General features: G+C 36.5%; 1 protein-coding gene across 1 annotated transcript; it reads right to left on the bottom strand.

Annotated features, from left to right (window-relative positions):
- Positions 1 to 14,642: 14,642 nt before the first annotated feature.
- Positions 14,643 to 16,359, bottom strand: LOC104593656 (uncharacterized). Its single transcript, XM_010253626.2, has 2 exons — positions 14,953 to 16,359; positions 14,643 to 14,849 (listed from the first exon to the last, which is right to left on the bottom strand). Exons 1-2 carry the CDS (start codon positions 16,357 to 16,359, stop codon positions 14,643 to 14,645), a joined length of 1,614 nt encoding a protein of 537 aa, XP_010251928.2.
- Positions 16,360 to 18,996: the final 2,637 nt, after the last annotated feature.

Genomic DNA, 18,996 nt, shown 5'->3' on the forward strand with positions numbered 1-18,996 from the left:
AAGTTGCATAACCAATAGGAGAGAGAAACAAATTAAGAGAAAGGAGAGATAAACATAAGAAATAGATTTAATTAGTATACAAAAAATTAAAAGAAAGAAATGCCATTAAAGAGAGAAAAGCCACATACCCAATAAGAGAGAGAATCCAAAGGAGAGGAAATAGAGAGAGTAAAGAAAGGAGAGAAAAGCATTGAGAAAAGAGATAATTTAAAAGAAAATCCACATCATCAATGAAATCCAATTTTTATGTTTCTCTTTTCACATTCATTCCCTCTCCTTTAGATTCTCTCTAATCAATATGTGGTTTTCTATTCTATCTTTATTTTCTCTTTTCCTGTCATTTTTAATGAAGTCCAACTTTTGTGTTTTTCTCTCCTTTCCATAATTATCTTGTTCCTTTATCCTCTTGGTTTTATGGCCTTTCTCTCCTTTTTCTCTCTTTCCATTTTCTAATGAAATCCGATTGTAATTTTCTCTCACTTTGTCTTTTCACTCTCAACTTCTAATGAAATTCAATATAATTTTTATGTTTCTCTCTCCTTTCTTTTCTTTAGGCTTGGTTTGTGTTTATCTAAACCTTGTATTTACACTCTCCCCGAACTGAGCTTTAAATTTTTCCTCATCTTGATTATGCGGCTTCTCTTTCCCTTTATGCCATTTCTCTCTCTAACTTTTCTTAATAAAAATATATTGTTTCTCTATCCTCTATCTCATCTCTTTCCTTAAAATTCTCTTTCCTCTTGATTATGTGGCTTCTCTCTCTTTATATCCTTCCCTTTTAATTTTTTTCCTAATGATACAATTTTTATGTTTCTCTCACTCTCTCTTCTCTCTACCCTCTCTCCTTTAATTTTTCTATTCTCTTGGTTACGTGGCTTCTCTTCTCATTTCTCTCTTAACTTCTTTCTAATGAATTTCAATTTTTTAATGTTTTCTCTCATCTTTTGTACTCTATCCTTCAGAATCTCTCTTCTCTAATTAGTTGTATGATTTCTCTCTCCTTTATATCATTTCTCTTTCCTCTTTTTTTGTGAAATACTCTTGGCTAAGGGAGAGAGAATTTCTATCATATAGTTTATCTAAATGGATATCCATGACCCACCCTAACCCATCTTACTTGACCCATATCCAAAAAAAAAAAAATGAAGAAAAGAAGGTCAAATAGTAGATCTATAGAATACATCATCAACTAGAAAAAAAAAAATTGTTTAAGCAGTCAACCCTTGTTTGATTTGACTGGAATTTGGTGGCATTAAAGTACATTTATAGTTCTCTAATAGTGAAGAATTTTAGTTCAAACCAACATGTAAAAGCGCCCTAAATAAAGACTTCAATTTGGCTGATTTTTGAGTTCTCCAAGACATGGTCAAAGTCCAAGTCAATAAGTTGACCAATATTATAGTAAGGGATGATTAACTATCTTTAGTAAGTTCTAGTTTCATGTATAATTGAACCAGAGAGTTATTCTAGTTCGGAAAGGAAGTTTTGATGGTGCCAATTGAGATCACATTTCCGCCCCACAATGCCCTATAACACATCCCTGCTATGTATTGAGAACATTTCCCAATGATGACATCATCAAAAATGATATTATTATTGGAAGATGTTTCAAATACACGGCAGGATGTACTACGGAGCGTTGTGGGGCAGCTCCTTGTGGGCTAGAGATGTGAACTCGTGCCAATTAGACTACTGATAAAGTCTATTAGCTGGTTGTAATTGAGACAATCGAATCCCACTCTTCGCCCAAGTTGGAAGGACTAGAGGTTTTGGGGAGGGATGCCCCCTATTGTGTGGCCCATTGCAAAATATATAAAAAAAAAAAAAAAAATCTACTGTTTATTTGAAGTTTGAATACAAGTAGGTGTTAGGGTCTTAGAGTTAAAATAAGAGTTGGAAGTTGCTATTTTACATCTATAGAAGGGTGTCAATAGGTCATGTAGAGAACAACTAAATAAAAATTCTCTTCTTCTATTCCTACCATTAGTCATTAGATATAGTAGAACTACTTCTTGCTTCCTCTTCTATTCTGTTCTTTATTTGTTTATTAATACATATGGTTGAAGCCTATTGTTGCGCACTGTAAATTTTTCTGCTTCAATTAGTATCATCAAACTAGGTTGGAGAATCTATATTTTGGTAGATTTATGCATGGTTTTCAAAACTAAATTGGATTGGACCAGATGGTTGGACCAGAAAAATTAGGGTGACCGGTTCCGTTTTACCCCAAAATCATTTTTTGACCAAAAACTATTGATTTGGTTAACAAAATGCTGACCTGGATGATCAAATCATCAAACCGAACAGTGTTTTGCCTTTTTTTATTTTTTTATTTTTTTCTATCAGAGCATGCCATCCATTCGGACCGGACGATCAGACCATTTGACCCAAGAACCAGACCCCAAAACGGTTCTAGTTCCCTATCCAGTCCGGGTTTATAAACCTTGGATCTATGGTTGGATAGGAAGATAACACCAAGGGGCGCAACAATTCTTTCCTCTACTGTTAAGCCATCAATCTCGTTGGGAAAAAGCACTGAATGTTTCCTAGAGTGATTTCATCCTCTCCCAGTGGCTTAATAATAGTCACAAGTGTTCAGTCTTGATTTATGCTATTTATATATGCATAAGTTTGAATTGGGAAAAAAAAGTGGTGAAGTGAATTAATCAACAGGTTCAAGTGAAAAGAGAGAAAAAGAATGTGAAGAGATTTTATACTAAAAGGAGTTTCATTTTTGTGAGAAAAACTGAAAAAGCCATTCATGCTTGATTTATTCTCGCCAAGAAACTTGGTGATAGCCCATCTATTGTTGTCTCATTTGTCATTGGTTTATTTAGTATATTTGTTAATATTGATTAGATAGTAGATTTCTTGCTAGATTAATTAAGTGTTCCAGGATAGAACATAGAAGGTTTGAATAGCACCTAGAAAGCTATTCAATGTTTATAAGCAGTTTGGTTGGCACCCAAAAAGTCCAACTATATACTAAATTTAAAATTTGCAGGAGGTTGGTTGAGGAGAGGATGCAAATTGTGTGGGTTGATTCTTTTGCATTCATATTAGGATAGCTAGATAAAATTTTTTAGAACCTCATTTATCCCCCCTAGTTTAGGCTACCTGGGAAACAATAAAGAATAATCTATTTCTTTCAACTAAACAAATATTTTTCTTTTTCTATTTCTATGGCAGCCAACAACCATAGTAGAATTACTTATTTCCTCTTCTAATTTTCTTTTCTTATTTGCTTGTAAGGTCTTTGTTCATTTACAAATTAGTCACATGCCCATGCCCATGTAAATGTTTTTTAGGTAATACTTATCTTGATAAATTCATTTATCCATGTTCTTTAGATTCTCAATTAAGTAATATAATGATTTTTTTTTATTCATAAAAAAGTCAATGTTGAAACAGGCAAACTTGTCTCATTATGTTTTATAAACTTTTCCTCCCATGTGAGAAAATAATTTATTCACCTAAGAGATAGGTAAGTTCTACTTTAATAAATGAAACTAACTTTACCATGGGGTCCATTAATTATTGCAAAAAGAACACTATAAAGTTGGTCAATGGGAAAAACATACCCATTGACCAACTTTCCCTCTCTTATTTACCGGTAAACAAACAGAGCCTAAATATTTGTGGTTAAAGCCTATTGTTGCTTATTGAATATTTTCTGCTTCAATGGGTTACAAGTGGAGTTCAGATTTCCTACCCACCTCATAGCATATTCCAATCGCACATTAGGAATATATCTCATGCTTGTATATTTTCATTCATGGGGAGATGTTTCCGATGTACAGCTGCAACAAGTTGTGAGGTAGATGTAAGGAGAATCGATCTGGATTTCTTAGAAGTGGATGGATGGGTTAAAAATTGTCATCCCTAATTATCACACATTCAATTCATTTGCAACTCTACACGATGTGTAATATCCAACAATCAATTGTTGATATAGAGAAAAGATTACTGAACAAAGATTTGTACCATCACATGCTTTGAAGTCACACATTGAAATTGATTAGGGCAATTGTGTTTTAGTATATCAATCTTGAAATTTATTGAAAGGGAAGGAAATAAATCCGCATTTTACTTGTATTTTTTTTATTTAATTGAATGTATAAATCGAAAATTAGATTTTAGTGTCTTTCAATTGGATATTTCAATTTTCAAATGCCCAATTAGTACTAATTCATTATTTTGTTGATCAGATTACAAACCACTTATGTGACCCTACAAGACCCCATTCCACATTTACTACCACAGTGTCGTAGTCCTACACTGAAACAAGTAAATCAAAGCCTTTGATTTATTATCATGGTCCCACCTTGAAACAAATAAAGTAACTTCTAGATGAAGCCACTGTAATAGATACAAGGCCATGATTTTTTGTTTTAGCTCCACCCACCCTACGTACACAATGTCTTCAATTCACAAAACCCATAGCTGATGCTACCTTACAATAATAGGCTCAACTATATATGGACCTAACCTAGACCCACAAGCTAGCTTAGATTTTACTTAGGAGGCCTTCTTTTTTGGGATTTTGAGAGGGGGGAAAGTTGGTCAATAGGATTTTGGTTTCCATTGACCAAGAATCCTATGTTCTTTTTTCAGATTTATGTGGGAACCAGGTAAAATTTATTTTCCTGGGGTGATACCCATCTTCTAGGTGGGTAAATAATTTTCCCACTTAGGGGGAAAGTTGCCAACACTTGAATAAGACAAAAATGCCCCTTTTAATAATGGATTTTTATGGATAAAATGGCAATTCCCTTATTTGCATGAGAAATAAAAGAACATAGATAAATGCACCTACTCGGGTAAGTGTTTCCTAGGAAAAGCTTACCCAGGTAACTGCATTTATCTGGACATATCAAAAAGTGAACAGGGCCTTAGGGGATGTTCTTTTTTTGAATTTGAAGAGGGGGAAAGTTGGTCAGTGGGATTTTGGTTCCCATTGACCAAGAATTTCATGTTTTTTTTTCAACTTTATGTGGGGATTAGGGAAAGTTTATTTTCCTGAGTATCATTTACCCAAGGAAAGTGATACCCATCTCCTAGGTGGATAAATAACTTTCCCATATAGGAGAAAAATTACCAACACTTGAATGGATAAAATTTTGGTCAATTAGTACAATTTTATAGTTTGAAATGGATAAAATTTTGGCAGAAGTATTAAAAATTATCCAAATAGTACAATTTTATAGTTTGACTTGGGGGCTGTTTGGTGACAACTAATAATGCTGAATCGAAAAGCTGCTTTGTCTTTTAGTAAACAAGCTTTCAAGGAGGTTCTGGATTCAATAGCTAAAGCTAAATGTAATGGTCAATCAGGAAAGAGAGATCTAGAGCCGAACGAGCTGAGGTGATGAGAACATAACCAAACTGCAACCGAGCGAACATGCAACCACGATCAACGTATGTCCAAGTCCCCGAGGTGAACGTGAATCTATCCCAAATAGATGTCTAAATCGGGCCATGCCGCCCGCAGCAGCCCGGCACGACCGAGCGGGCTGGCACAGCACAGACCACAGCCCGGCCCGGCATGGCCCACATATATTCTTTATATATATTTATATAATAATATATAGTATATAATATATTAATAAAATAATTAATATTTTAATTTTATTATACTAATTAATTTAATCATTATATATATAAGCAATTGTATATAAGTTTTTTGTCAATTTTTTTTTAAATAAATAGCTTTGGCTTGATGCACGACCCAACCTGGCCCAAGGCTCGGCCCACGGGTCAGTCCGACCCATGGCACGGCACACGCCTGCACGGGCTTGGGCTGTGGGCTGTGCTGGGCCAACCCCCAAATTTTTTACCGAGGAAGGTGGCACGGCCCATGCAAAGTGCATTTGACTTGACTAAAAAATATAGAACTCAAAACTCGATTGAGTTTCAGCATTTGACTTGAACTTGACTCAAGTCGATACTCACAAGCTATTCAAGTTCGACTCAACTCCAACTGATTATAAATAATCGAGTTGAGTTGGTTTGAGTATTAGGTAGCTCAAGCTTGAGCTTGACTAAAAAACATAGAACTCAAAACTCGACCGAGTTTCATGCATTCGACTTGAACTTGACTCAAGCCGATACCCACAAGCTATTCAAGTTCGACTCAACTTCACCTGATTATAAATAAATTAATATTTAGTATAATAAAAAATATATTAAAAATTATAGATAAATTATTGTTATAAATACTATAAATAAGAATATATTATAAATGTCAAATAAATAAATATATTTCTTTATATTATAAATAAGTTAATATAAAAAAATTAATGTATATTTATATTATAAATACAAATATATTAAAAATAGTATTTTATTATGAACACCATTAGTCTCGCAAACCACTCCAACTGGGTATTGTGAAGATTGAACTCGGCTCGACTAATTACAACCCTATAGCTCCTACATGCATCTTTGATTCTCCTTAGGGTCTGTGTACTCAACATATACTAGGGGGAGTCTGTTTCAGATATTCTTTTTATTGTTCAAAACTCTTCATTGAAGCAGGAATTAGGAGTTAAAGTTTCTTCAGTGGATTGCAATCTGTTTCTATTTTATTTGGTATAATTGTTTTTCAAGATAGGACGAGGGTTGATCCTATGAGTGTGTTGGACTGGGTACAATAGCAAATTCAGCTCAGTTCTATATTACAAGAAAAACTGTCTAAACTGGCGGTCGTATAATCGCCAGCTTAGGCCTTTAGACCGCCGCCTTAAATCTAAGGTGGCAGTCCTTGATCCGCTGCCTAAGTCAAGACTGCTGCCTTTGGTGATCAGATTCTATAGGCAGCACTTTGAACCGCCGGCTCTGGTCCTATCTGACCGTCGCCTTCAGTTTTATCCAACATCACCCCGATGATTTAGACCTCCCCGGTTTAGATCTAGGCGATCACTGCCTTAGCTCGTATATATAGCCATAAAGACCGCCTTAGCTCTCGCTACGGCCACCATAAAAACCGCCTGCTCTAAACCGTCCAGCTTAGAATGTTTTTCTTAGAGTGTTGAAATTTTGAAAACTGTATTAACTTGGTCTCTTTTGTTGTAGCTGAGGGTGGTCGTTTTCCAGTTTGGTGTGGCATTTTGAAGGCTGAGATGCTGGCCATTTATGGAGGAGCCATATTATTTTTGCTATGACTTGAATGTAATGAATTTGTATTTAAGTTGGATTCTAAGTAATCAAAGTTATATTTTATCAAGTTTATTCCAATCACAATACTTAACTTGCTAATATTAATTTCTCGTTTGTGAGAAGAGAAGGGTTTCTAATAGGACCTCTCATTGTACTGCCCAGAAAATTAAGTCTGGTCTATCTGGATATCTTGTTTAGGTTTTTTTTTAATGTTGTTTTGATCGTCTGTGGATTTGTTTTCTTAAAAAACGATTTAGCATTTAAAAAAGATTAAATATTATATGATTGCGATTTGAATCATCCATGGTTTTCAAAACTGGACTGGACTGGATGGTCGGACCAGAAAAACTAGGAACCGGTCAGGTGATTGGTTCCGTTTTTCCCCAAAATCGGAATTTTGCCAAAAAAACGTTGATTTGGTCAGCAAATTGCTAACCTAGGTGATTGAACCCTTCAAATTGTTCAACGGTTTTAACCGTTTTTTATTTTTTTGTCAAGTTCGAACAATTAGACCGTTCGACCCGGGAACCATACCCCTAACCGGTTCACTGTATGGTTCGATTTTAAAAACCTTGGAATCATCAATCTTAAAATGGCTCAAACAGTTCAATGCATGGTTTTCAAAACCGGACCGGAGTGGAAAAACCAGGAACTGATCACTTGACCAGTTCTGTTTTTCCCCAAAACTATTGATTTTGGTCAATAAACCATTGAATCGTCCAGTTAACCATTCAAACGGTTTTGACCGTTTTTCAATTTTTTATTTTTTTTGTCAGAACAGGTCGACCGTTCGGGATAAACAGTCGGACTGTTCGAACCAGTAATAGGACCTCTGACCAGATCAGTTTTAAAAACCATGGTTCAGTGGGATATATATCCACATCTAACGGGTTTTGATCAAGTCAACAATTTTTTACTATATATTTAATACATTAGGGATAAAAAACAAACCATCTTGACCTTGAGGGTGTTGGATTGAATGGTTCAACTGTTCAAAGTTAAATAGTTTGAAAACACTGTAAAGATAAGGAAAAAAAAACAAAAATAAAATATGGACAATTCACATTAGTCCAATTAAGTGATAATATATATAATTAAATACTCAACTTGTAAAACGAGTGCAATAATAATAATAATAATAATAACACAAGCAATAATACCAATAACAACAACAATAATAATAAATATGTGGGAGGACTAATAACCATGTAGACCTATAACCTGGGTATATCCTATTGAAAGACGAAAATGTTTGGCATTGATACTGATTCTTCTTTATCGATTTTTCAAAAATCAGTGACTTTTGAAATTAGCGTTTTTTCAAATTGCCTTTGAATCTGTTTGGTATATTCAATGCCATGTCATCCTCACAAACTCTGAATCAGCTAGAAATCAGGAAACACCCAAAAAAAGGTAATCTCTGAAAATGGCTGAAAACCAATTTTTGACCGATTTTCTGAAAATTAAATCACCAAAATCAGCCAACCAAACAGAAATATTCAACTCCCACATGACTCTTACATGGCAGTGGTTTTCAAGAAATCATCATCCATGTCAAATATCACCTTATCAATTTTTGCAATGAAACATGAACGGGTAACGTTAATTAAGCCCAACGTGACTCATGCTTGACCCAACGTATTACATGGTTAATTTTTAATCTAAGAAAAGAAACTCAGAAGACAAAATGGGGTGAGAGCAGAACAAGATAAAATAAATGGAAAAGTACGGATACACCTTATGCATAATTCTCAACTATTAGCCCCCTCCACACACACACACCTATAAATCACATCTAGGGCTGTTCATAACAAGATCCAAACCGATTAACCCGGTCCGATCCAATTTGAGTTGGCCGGTTTTTCTTCAGTACCGATCGTTTTTGGGTTATAAAAAAACATAAATCGATGGTTCAGTTCAGTTTCGGTTTTCACATATAAAAACTGAAACTAAACCGACCCGAACCAACTTAGATATATATTATATAATATTTCAGCTTTATTTTAGAAATATACATATTATATATAAAATTTCTGATATATAAAATATCAGTTTTAATCCATCAAATCATTTTTAATTTCTAGGCATACAGCCTTTGTTTTATTAGACTTGAATTCTTTATCGTTCACATCGAGAGAATCATTCACAAAATCGATCCAAACCGATTCAAACCAACCAGGTCAATTTTACTTTGTATTGGGTCAGTTTCGATTTCATTTCTAGGTAAACCGACCAGGTTGGGTTGATTGAAAAAATACTAATAAACCGACCTAATCCGACCCATGAACAGCCCTAATCACATTCTGCGCGTGAATTTGACATCAATTCATGGTCAGGATGCATTCGCCTGTGTTTTGTTCCATTTATGTTTTTTTATTCAATCTTTATACTTTATTTATTTGCAAAATCGAAAAAAATAATAATTACAATAGACAATTAAGTGCCACTAAGCTACACATCAGCAAACAGCAAAAAAAAAATGTTATCATTCTCGATGCATAAAAAAGAGCAAGAGAGGAGAACGGCATGCCTAAGTGACAGCTTTTATTGAATAAACGCCCACGAAATCAAATACCCGAAAATCTAGCACAAAATAACTGCAAAAACACAGAATAATAATAGATGGAGACAAAGATAACGTGAGAGTAACACAAAAAAAGAGAGAAGACTCGATCGTTCAAGAAAAAAGAAAAAAAAAATGAATCGTCAATAGTAATTAATAACTAACCACTAGTCAAAAATCATGGGAAAACGAACAACGAGGGACTGAGTGAGGTTATTTTTAGTTTTTACCTCCTCAATATCGCCTTTTGATCGAAGAGAATACACCGCTTCAGGCTTAGACCGACTTGGACGGAAGGTCGGTCAGATTGACAGTCGACATGGACGACTTGGGTTGACGGCAGTCAGATTAGTTGATAATGTTGATGGCCTGGACCATGAGTTTAACTCTCTCTCCTGCTGCTACATCGATCGCTAATTTGATCGAAAATGACAAGGGAGGAGTCTGATGCGTCCCCCGGCCGGTAGGCTTGCGGGGACCGAACTGCTGGGACGATCGAGGTTTAAGAAAAGTTAGAAGGGCGAGCAGTACAGCAGGAGGGCGATCAGACAACGATTAACAGGAGGTGACGGTGGTCGGACGGGAAGACGAAGATAGAAATAAATGGGATTTGAGTGAGTTGGGTGAACAGAGCGACTAGGACAACTTGAGTCTGGGATGAATGAGATGGGCTGGTTCAACTTTCAAGGGGAGGAGGGGGGTGGAGGGCTATTTATAGCTGAGTTTTGGTTGCTTGTTTGGTATGCAAATTTCAGACTCTGTGGTTTTGATCTTCACTTGTTTTGGCCCGAACATGGTATGGCGATGAAACGGTTTGAATTTTTCTACTGTTTTGGCTTTGGCTTGCCCATCGAATGAACTCTGAGAGTGACATGTATATATAAATATGAAAGGTCGCTGATGGCAAAATTGTCAATTTGTGTATATTAGTCAAACGGGGTCGTTCTTTTTAGGGGTTTCTTTTCTTCAGTCAGCTCCCCCTCAGATATCGAAATTTCCCCAGCCAACAAAGTTCATTTTGTTTCAGCTCTTTCCCCACGTCAGCATTTAAATATTGTCATTATATCCGTTACCCCTGGAAGCTCTATTCGAAATTAATCTGGCCATTGAACTCTCGGCGTGGAAGCTCTGTTCGAATACATTCGCCCTCCTCTCCGAGGAAGGTCGATTTACCCGCCGTTCAAAGAAAACGAAGACATTGATTCGGTCCTTTCATTCCAAAATTTCGAAGGTGGAAGGTTTCTCAGAGGCCCTTGTACTGGCCATCCCATTTCGACCGGACGGGCCAAAGGAAGCTCGATTTACCCAACTGAGCAAAGATAGAATGAAGAGAAGGAAAAGCTTGTAAAATATTATTCCAGAAGCTAAAAAAATGAAAAACGAAGGTCCTTCTCTCTACATATATACACAAGCTGACAAAAAAAAAATGATCTAGAAAATAGCAAACTCTCTAACAAACTTGCCACCTCACCTTATAAAATAAAAAAAAAATAGTATAAAGATAATAACTAGCTAAATGATGAGCTATAATGAGCTGTGAGCAGCACTGAATATGCACGAAGAATATACAGGTATTGTACATCCCCCCCTCAAGTTGGACTATGATGGAAATCCATCATGCCCAACTTGGACAGCATCAAATGAAATTGAGGAGGAGCTAAAGCTTTGGTAAATATGTCTGCCACTTGCTGTTTAGTAGAAATGTACTGAGGACGAACAAATTCCTGATATGAAAGGCGGCCTGATTGGTACACCACAAAGGAATGGGAAGGTGCAGTGGAATTGGCAAATCGTTTAGAATATAAGTTATCCATTCCAACTCACAGACTGTGGAAGCCATGTTGCGGTATTCAGCCTCTGCTGAAAAACGTGACATTGTGGTTTATTTTTTTTTATTTCCATGAGATAAGAGAGTGACCAAGATAAATACAGAATCCAGTGAGTGAACGACAAGTGTCAATGCAGGAAGCCTAGTCAGCATCATTGAATGCTTGTAACTTGAAAGAATTCTGGACAAGGAAAATAAAGACCCTTACTGAGTGTCCCCTTTAAGTATTTAACAACATGTAGAGCTGCTTCCTAGTGGCTTTTGCAGGGTAAATTAACGAATTGACTTAATTGTTGAACTGCATAAATCAAATCCGGTTGAGTAAGATTCAAATACAAAAATCTTCCCACCAATCTGCGATATTTGTCAGGATCAAGTAAAAGATCTCCTGCTTGAGAAGAGAATTTATCGCCTTTAGGTAGAGGACTTGCAGTAGTCTTGGCACCCAATAATCCAACATCTGTAACAATATCTAAGGCATACTTTCTCTGATTAATATAAGTGTCAGTATCACTGCATGCAATCTCAATTCCCAAGAAGTATCTTGCAAAACCAAGATCTTTGATGGTGAATTCAGTATCCAAAAAATTCTTCACAACTAAGATATGCTCTTCACAAGTTCCTGTAATTAAAACATCATCCACGTACACAAGTAGATCTAGAAAATAGGTGGAAGATTTCAAAGTAAAAAGGCAATGATCATGTTGTGATTGCAGAAAACCATAAGTTTGCAATTACTTGCAAAATTCTGAATTCCATTCTCTGGAAGTCTGTTTAAGGCCATAAAGAGATCTCCTTAACTTGCAAACTTCTCCTTCTTTAGCCTTTGTATACCCTTCTAGAGGCCACATATAAACTTCTTCTATGAGAAATCCATGCAAGAAAGCGTTATTTATATCTAGCTGGTGAATTGGCCAAGAAAATGCAATTACCACAGCTAAATAAATTCTGACAGTAACCAACTTGGCTACTGGAGAAAAGCTATCAAAATAGTCTACCCCAGCAACTTGATTGTACCCTTTGGCCACCAATCTTGCCTTGCATCTGTCAACTGTCCCATCTGGTTTCAGTTTCACCTTATAGACCCATTTAGAGCCAATAGGTTTCTTCCCTGCAGGTAATGGCATCAAATCCCAGGTTTGGTTTGATTCTAAAGCCTCTAACTCCTTGTTCATTGCCTGCACCCATTCTGCTTTAGCACTGGCTTCTTTGTAAGATTTTGGTTCCTGAATAGTTGTAACATTTGCTAGAAAGGACAAGTAATCACATGTAAATAGTGGTGAGTTAATGAAAGGAAAAGTCTGAGGGGTGTGCTTGGAACTGGTGGGTGTGGTTCTAAGTGAGTAAGTATTGGCAACAGTTGGATCAGTAAAACATATATTAGTAACAAAGTCTTTCATTCAGGTTGGCTTATTCCTAATCCTTGTACTGTGTCTGGTTTGTTGGAGGTCTAGATAAGGTTGAAGTGGTAGCATTTCAATTGCAGGTTCAACATCTAATATTTAGTCTAGTGTTGAATGGTCAGTAAGTTCTAAATCCAAATCAGGAGTAAGATCAGGTGTAGGTGATGAAGGTTCAGGCTGTGAAATTGGTTCTGGATTAACAAATTCTTCAAATACATGTTCACTGTCAGCAGTTGACATGGGCAAAGGCAAGGTGGAATCTGTTTCTTGTTTAAAAGGGAAAACATTTTCAAAGAAGATGACATCCCTATAGGTAAAAACTTGTTTGGAAGTTAAATCATACACTTTGTAAACCTTTTTTCCAGGCTGATAGCCTATGAAAACACATTTAAAGGCTCTAGTTGAAAATTTATCTTTTGCTGGTTTAGTATTTGTTGCATAGCAGAGGCAACCAAAAACCTTTAACATATGATACTCTGGTGCTTTGTTATATGAAATCTCAAAAGGTGTCTTCCAATTAAGAATCTCAGTTGGGGCAATCTATTAATTATGAAAGTTGCCATAAGCAAAGAATATTCCAAAAAATTTCTTGGTAAGTTTGATTAAAACATAAGTGCCCTTGCAACTTGCAATAGGTGCTTATGCTTCCTTTCAACTACACCATTTTGTTGAGACGTATATGCACATGACTTTTGATGTAAAATTCCTTTCTCAAGTAAAAGACTTTGAAATTCATTGCTTAAAAACTCAGTTCCATTGTTTGATCGAAAACATTTTATCTTTGTTTCAAATTGAGTTTCAACCATTATGATAAATTGTACTAAAGTTTGAAAATTTTGACTCTTGTGTTTTAACAAGAAAGTCCAAGTTGCCCTACTATAGTCATCCACTACTGTTAACATATAATGAGAACCAGACAATGATGCATGTTTGTAAGGTCCCCACAAGTCTAAGTGAACTAATTCAAAAGGTTTATTGGTATGAATATGACTAGTAGGAAATGGCAATCTATGCTGTTTAGAAAAGGAACATACATCACAGAGCAATAAACATTGTTTAGTGCAAGAATTTAGAATTTTCAAATGCTGCAAAACATTAACTGAAGCATGGCCAAACCTCTTATGCAAAAGTGACATAGAGTTGGCTTTGTCCTTCAACTTTATTTCTGAATTCGTAACTGCATTACAATGCAAAGGTAAAGATGGTAATGAAATAGAATTACATGAAGGAAAGGTGTATTTCTGTATAGTGCTTGGAAGAAAAGACTTTGTATCTAGGAAATAAAGATTTCCTACTAATTTTCCCACTGCCAATACCTCTTCACTTTGCATTCTTTGCAGCACTACTAACTGATAGCAGATTAAATTTAAAGCTAGGTACATGCAAAACATTTGTGAGACAGATTCTTGGGGTCAATTGGACAGTTCCAGTGTGTTTCACTAAGTTTATGGTTCCATCTGGAAGATACACAGGTGTCATGTGGCTTACAACTGTTGGTTTATGTATAAGTGAAATGTCTGTGCACTTGTGATTAGATGCCCCAGTGTCTACTATCCAGGTTCTTGATCTAAACAAATCCACAATATTTTAAGCAAAATTAAGTTGAAGATTTAGAACAGTACCTGCAAAGTCTTCAAGATGTGAAAAATTCACCATATTTGCAGCTGCAGGTATCTTCCCTTTCATCAGTTTAATAAGCTCCTGCTGAATTGGCAAGCCCTGCATTTTGGTCAAGTCCCTTTCCTGCAGTACTTTCACTGTTCACTTCCAATGGTGTATCCACCAAGTTTGTTGCATATTTTCCTCCTATTTCATTTCTTGTCCCTAACTCCTTTCTCTTCTGGTCTCTGAGTTGTTTGTACCAGTCTGGATATCCAATAAGCTTGAAGCATGATTCCTTGAGATGACCATTAGTGTTGCAGTAAGTAAAAAAAGAAATTTCAGGTTTGCATTCTTTGCAGCTCTACTAACTGATAGCAGATTAATTTAAAGCTAGGTACATGCAAAACATTTGTGAGACAGATTCTTGGGGTCAATTGGACAGTTCCAGTGTGTTTCACTAAGTTTACGGTTCCATCTGAAAGATACAAAAGTGTCATGTGGCTTACAACTGTTGGTTTATGTATAAGTGAAATGTCTGTGCACATGTGATTAGATACCCCAGTGTCTACTATCCAGGTTCCTGATCTAAACAAATCCACAGTATTTAAAGCAAAATTAAGTTCAAGATTTAGAACAGTACCTGCAAAGTCTTCAAGATGTGCAAAATTTACCATATTTGCAGCTGCAGGTATCTTCCCTTTCATCAGTTTAATAAGCTCCTGCTGAATTAAATTGGCAAGCCCTGCATTTTGGTCAAGTCCCTTTCCTGCAGTAGTTTCACTGTTCACTTCCAATGGTGTATCCACCAAGTTTGTTGCATATTTTCCTCCTATTTCATTTCTTGTCCCTGACTTCTTTCTCTTCTGGTCTCTGAGTTGCTTGTACCAGTCTAGATATCCAATAAGCTTGAAGCATGATTCCTTGAGATGACCATTAGTATTGCAGTGAGTACAATATTGTTGCTTCTTCTCTTCTTTGGTCACTTCATTTGTCTTTGTATTTCCCTTGTTTCCTCCATCTTTCCTAGGCATTTGTGTTCTACATAGCATAGTTGCATTCTCATTAGGTTCCACATAAGAAACTTTAACCTCCATATGCTTCTCAACCCTTGTTATCATTGAGTATGCTTTATTGACTGAGGGCAAGGGATCCATTAGTAAAATTTGATTTCTATTATGATCATAAATATCATTCAACCCCATTAGAAATTGCATCAGATGATTAAAAGATGTGAGATCTGCTACTGCCTTTGCAGATCCACATGTGCATTCAGGTATTGGCATTAAAACAGTTAACTCATCCCAAAGTTTCTTAAGTCTAGTATAATACTGTGTAACAGTCATCGTTCCCTGAGTAATGGAACTAATTTCCCTCTGTATTTGGTAGAGAAGAGGTCCATTACTCTCTCCATACCTTTCCTCTAATTCACACCAAAGCTCTCTTGCAGTAGAAGTGTATAAGAAGGCTTCTACTAGGTCCTTTGATATTGAGTTTAAAATCCAGGAGGTTACCATACAGTTAACCCTATTCCATTGATCATAAATTGGTGAATCCTTTTCTGGTACCTTATAACTCCCATCTATGAGTCCCAACTTCATTTTAGCTCCTAGAGCAATTTTAACAGATCTACTCCAGACTAAAAAGTTCTTACTAGTTAAAGGTGCAGTGACCAAAGCCATACCTAGATGGTCTGAGTTGTGCAGGAAAAGTGGATCTCCATTATTCACTGCGTTTTGATCTTTCTTCAAGCTTGTTTTAATCTCTGTTTCATCTCCTTCGGCTACAACTTCTTGTTTGTTAGCCATTACTGTAGCTGCAATAAGGTTGTTCTATTGCTTAATCAAGCAAAAAACCAAGACGAATCCTTCGTCTTCAAATCTTCTATACCTCTCCTTAGATCGTTGATCTGATACCATGAGCAAAGATAGAATGAAGAGAAGGAAAAGCCCTGTAAAATATTATTCCATAAGCTAAAAAATGAAAAACAAAGGTCCTTCTCTCTACATATATACACAAGTTGACAAAAAAGAATGATCTAGAAAATAACAAACTTGCCACCTCACCTTATAAAATAAAAGAATAATATAAAGCTAATAACTAGCTAAATGATGAGTTGTAATGAGTTGTGAGCAGCACTGAAAATGCAAGAAGAATATACAGGTATTGTACAAAAACAAAGACATTTACTCCTTTCATCCCAAAGTTTCGAAGGTTGTAAGGTATTTCAAAGGCCCCTTGTACTAGCCATCGGATGCAGCCGTTGTTCACCGTCGGAAGGGAGGTTTACCAGACATTGGAAGAAATATCTCCCGTCTGCTTCTTCTTCCATCCCCTTCTTCCCCTGTCTTTGAACATTGAAAGGATTCTTGGAGGCCTCATTTGTTCATCGGTAGAAGGTTTTCCAATTTACCAGCCTTCGTGCACTCCCGCATCCAACTCCGATCATCTGTGGCACGCTGAAGATCAAAAACTCTACTATACATTTGGTAGATTATAGTGGGATTTTCTCCTCCAATACTTGTTCCATTGCTCTGAGTGTAGTAAGGATCTAGCTGTAATTAAATTATTTAATGTGCTAATGTGGGATTTTTACTTTGCATTTGCCATTACTCGTTGTGTGTTGTCTCCCTAAATGGAGTTGGAATATCTACATTTGGTTAGGATTCAAGCAATAGGCATTATGTTGAACTATTGTTTAATTGTACAGTTCATTTATTTTGGTGAATACCCTGTATTAGATGGTTTATTGTTGGGAGTTGATTTCTTGGTTTTGTTGGGTGATAATTGAGTTTTCCCATTCTTTATATGAAACTGAAATGATACACTATGTTCAGATTGTGTCTTGTGCTAACGTTAGGGTGTTAAATTCCTGATAGGAAATGTTAGGTGACAAAGTTGGGACAAGGTGCTCCACAAAACAATTTAGGGAGATGTTGCAGAGTTTGTCCTTAAGTTTGGAGCACAAGAGAAGGCTCCAACAGACTCCCTTTGGACACTTCTTGGATTCGCCACAAGTGACTGTGGAGGCGTCCCTTTTGAGTTATTTAGTAAAATCGAGGGACTCGACTAGCTCTGTAGTGGGCGTCCCTTTTGAGGCCATCCTAGTAGTGGATTGTTCAAAAAATTGTTTGGCTTTGATAAAAATCACTCTACCTCTGTAGAGTTGGATCTAGTGTGGGGTAGGCTAAAAAAGAATGTTCTGTTAGATGGTGTGGAGCACATTGAGGACATGGTGAAGCTGATTATTTTGTTCTTATTCGGTTATGTGTTGTTTCCCCAAGGCAGTTCGAGGGTGAGCTCCTTCTCGGCTGGATATGTTGATGATTTACAACGTATCAGTGGTTATGCTTGGGGTAAATGTGTACATGAATTCTTGGTCGGTGGTCTTGATCAGTTTGTTTCTGGTTGTGGTGCTGGATCGATCAGAGGCTCATCCTCATATAGCAGATACCTATTTGGATGCAGCGCTGTGTTGTTAGTTAATGTGGATGACATTCATTTTTTTTTATATACTTTATGTTAATCTCATTCAATTAAGGATCGCTTATTGGTTGATTGCTTTTTGTAGGCATTGCTTTACGAGCACACAATTCTATTCAGTCATTCAATTTCCAATGCCAATCCTCATTTGTTTAAGTGGGGGAACATGGGGTATCAGTGGAAACCGGTTAAAGGTTATTGAGGTTTTGAACCCAACTAGCAAGGAGGTGGCCTTAGTGGAGGTTTAGTTAGAGGGTTGTGTAAGTTGAATTAATGATATTATTTTTTTCTTTTCAATGGAGTCCTTTATGTGACTCAAGTACATGGTAGTAATTAACATTTGGTGTTCATATGCAGTTTGTGGACCCAGGGGGCCATAGTGTGGATGATAAACCATTTTCTAATAGAGAGGATGTTGGTCACTAGTGGAGTCGGAGGGGGCAAACGGTATTATGAGCATTATATACAAGTTGACTTACTGGTATTATTGTGATTTCTTAACCAACTTCTAACATGATGTTTTAGGGATTTTGCAAATCCTACGTGGAATCTATGGAATATCAAATTCTTTGTACGGAGTTCAATGAGTACACCTCGAGAAGAAAGCAAAATGAGGCACTTCATGATGAAGTTAATAGGCTCCATAGAATGCTGAGAAATAATGGGTTAGACCCAGATGCAGTACCATTTACTGAGGGGCTGGTAGGTTTGGCAACCTGCGTGCCAGACGATGATGATTATGGTGCAAACTTGCCTGCTAGAGTTACATGTGACACAACAGGGGTAGAGCAATCTCCTGAAAGGACTAATGTTGTAGCCCCATCTGGTGAGATTGTTAATCTCTCCCTCCATTGCCTCTACTTACAAACGTAAGTTTCCCCATGCAAGGAGAGAGTGAAAGCAAAGCAGCACGGTGGTGTCACCCTACCTAGCTCTTGGAAGCAAGGACAGGTAGCGAAAGA

The sequence above is a fragment of the Nelumbo nucifera genome, chromosome 7 (assembly GCF_055504915.1).
Source record: "Nelumbo nucifera cultivar China Antique chromosome 7, China Antique-T2T, whole genome shotgun sequence".
Lineage (NCBI taxonomy): Eukaryota > Viridiplantae > Streptophyta > Magnoliopsida > Proteales > Nelumbonaceae > Nelumbo > Nelumbo nucifera.

What these genes read in the sequence shown, in the direction of transcription:
- LOC104593656 (XM_010253626.2), bottom strand. Translation starts at nt 16,359, where the DNA reads ATGGCTAACAAACAAGAAGTTGTAGCCGAAGGAGATGAAACAGAGATT. An exon ending in GTCTCACAAATGTTTTGCAT is followed by an intron (nt 14,850 to 14,952) that starts GTACCTAGCTTT and finishes GGTCATCTCAAG; the next exon opens with GAATCATGCTTCAAGCTTAT.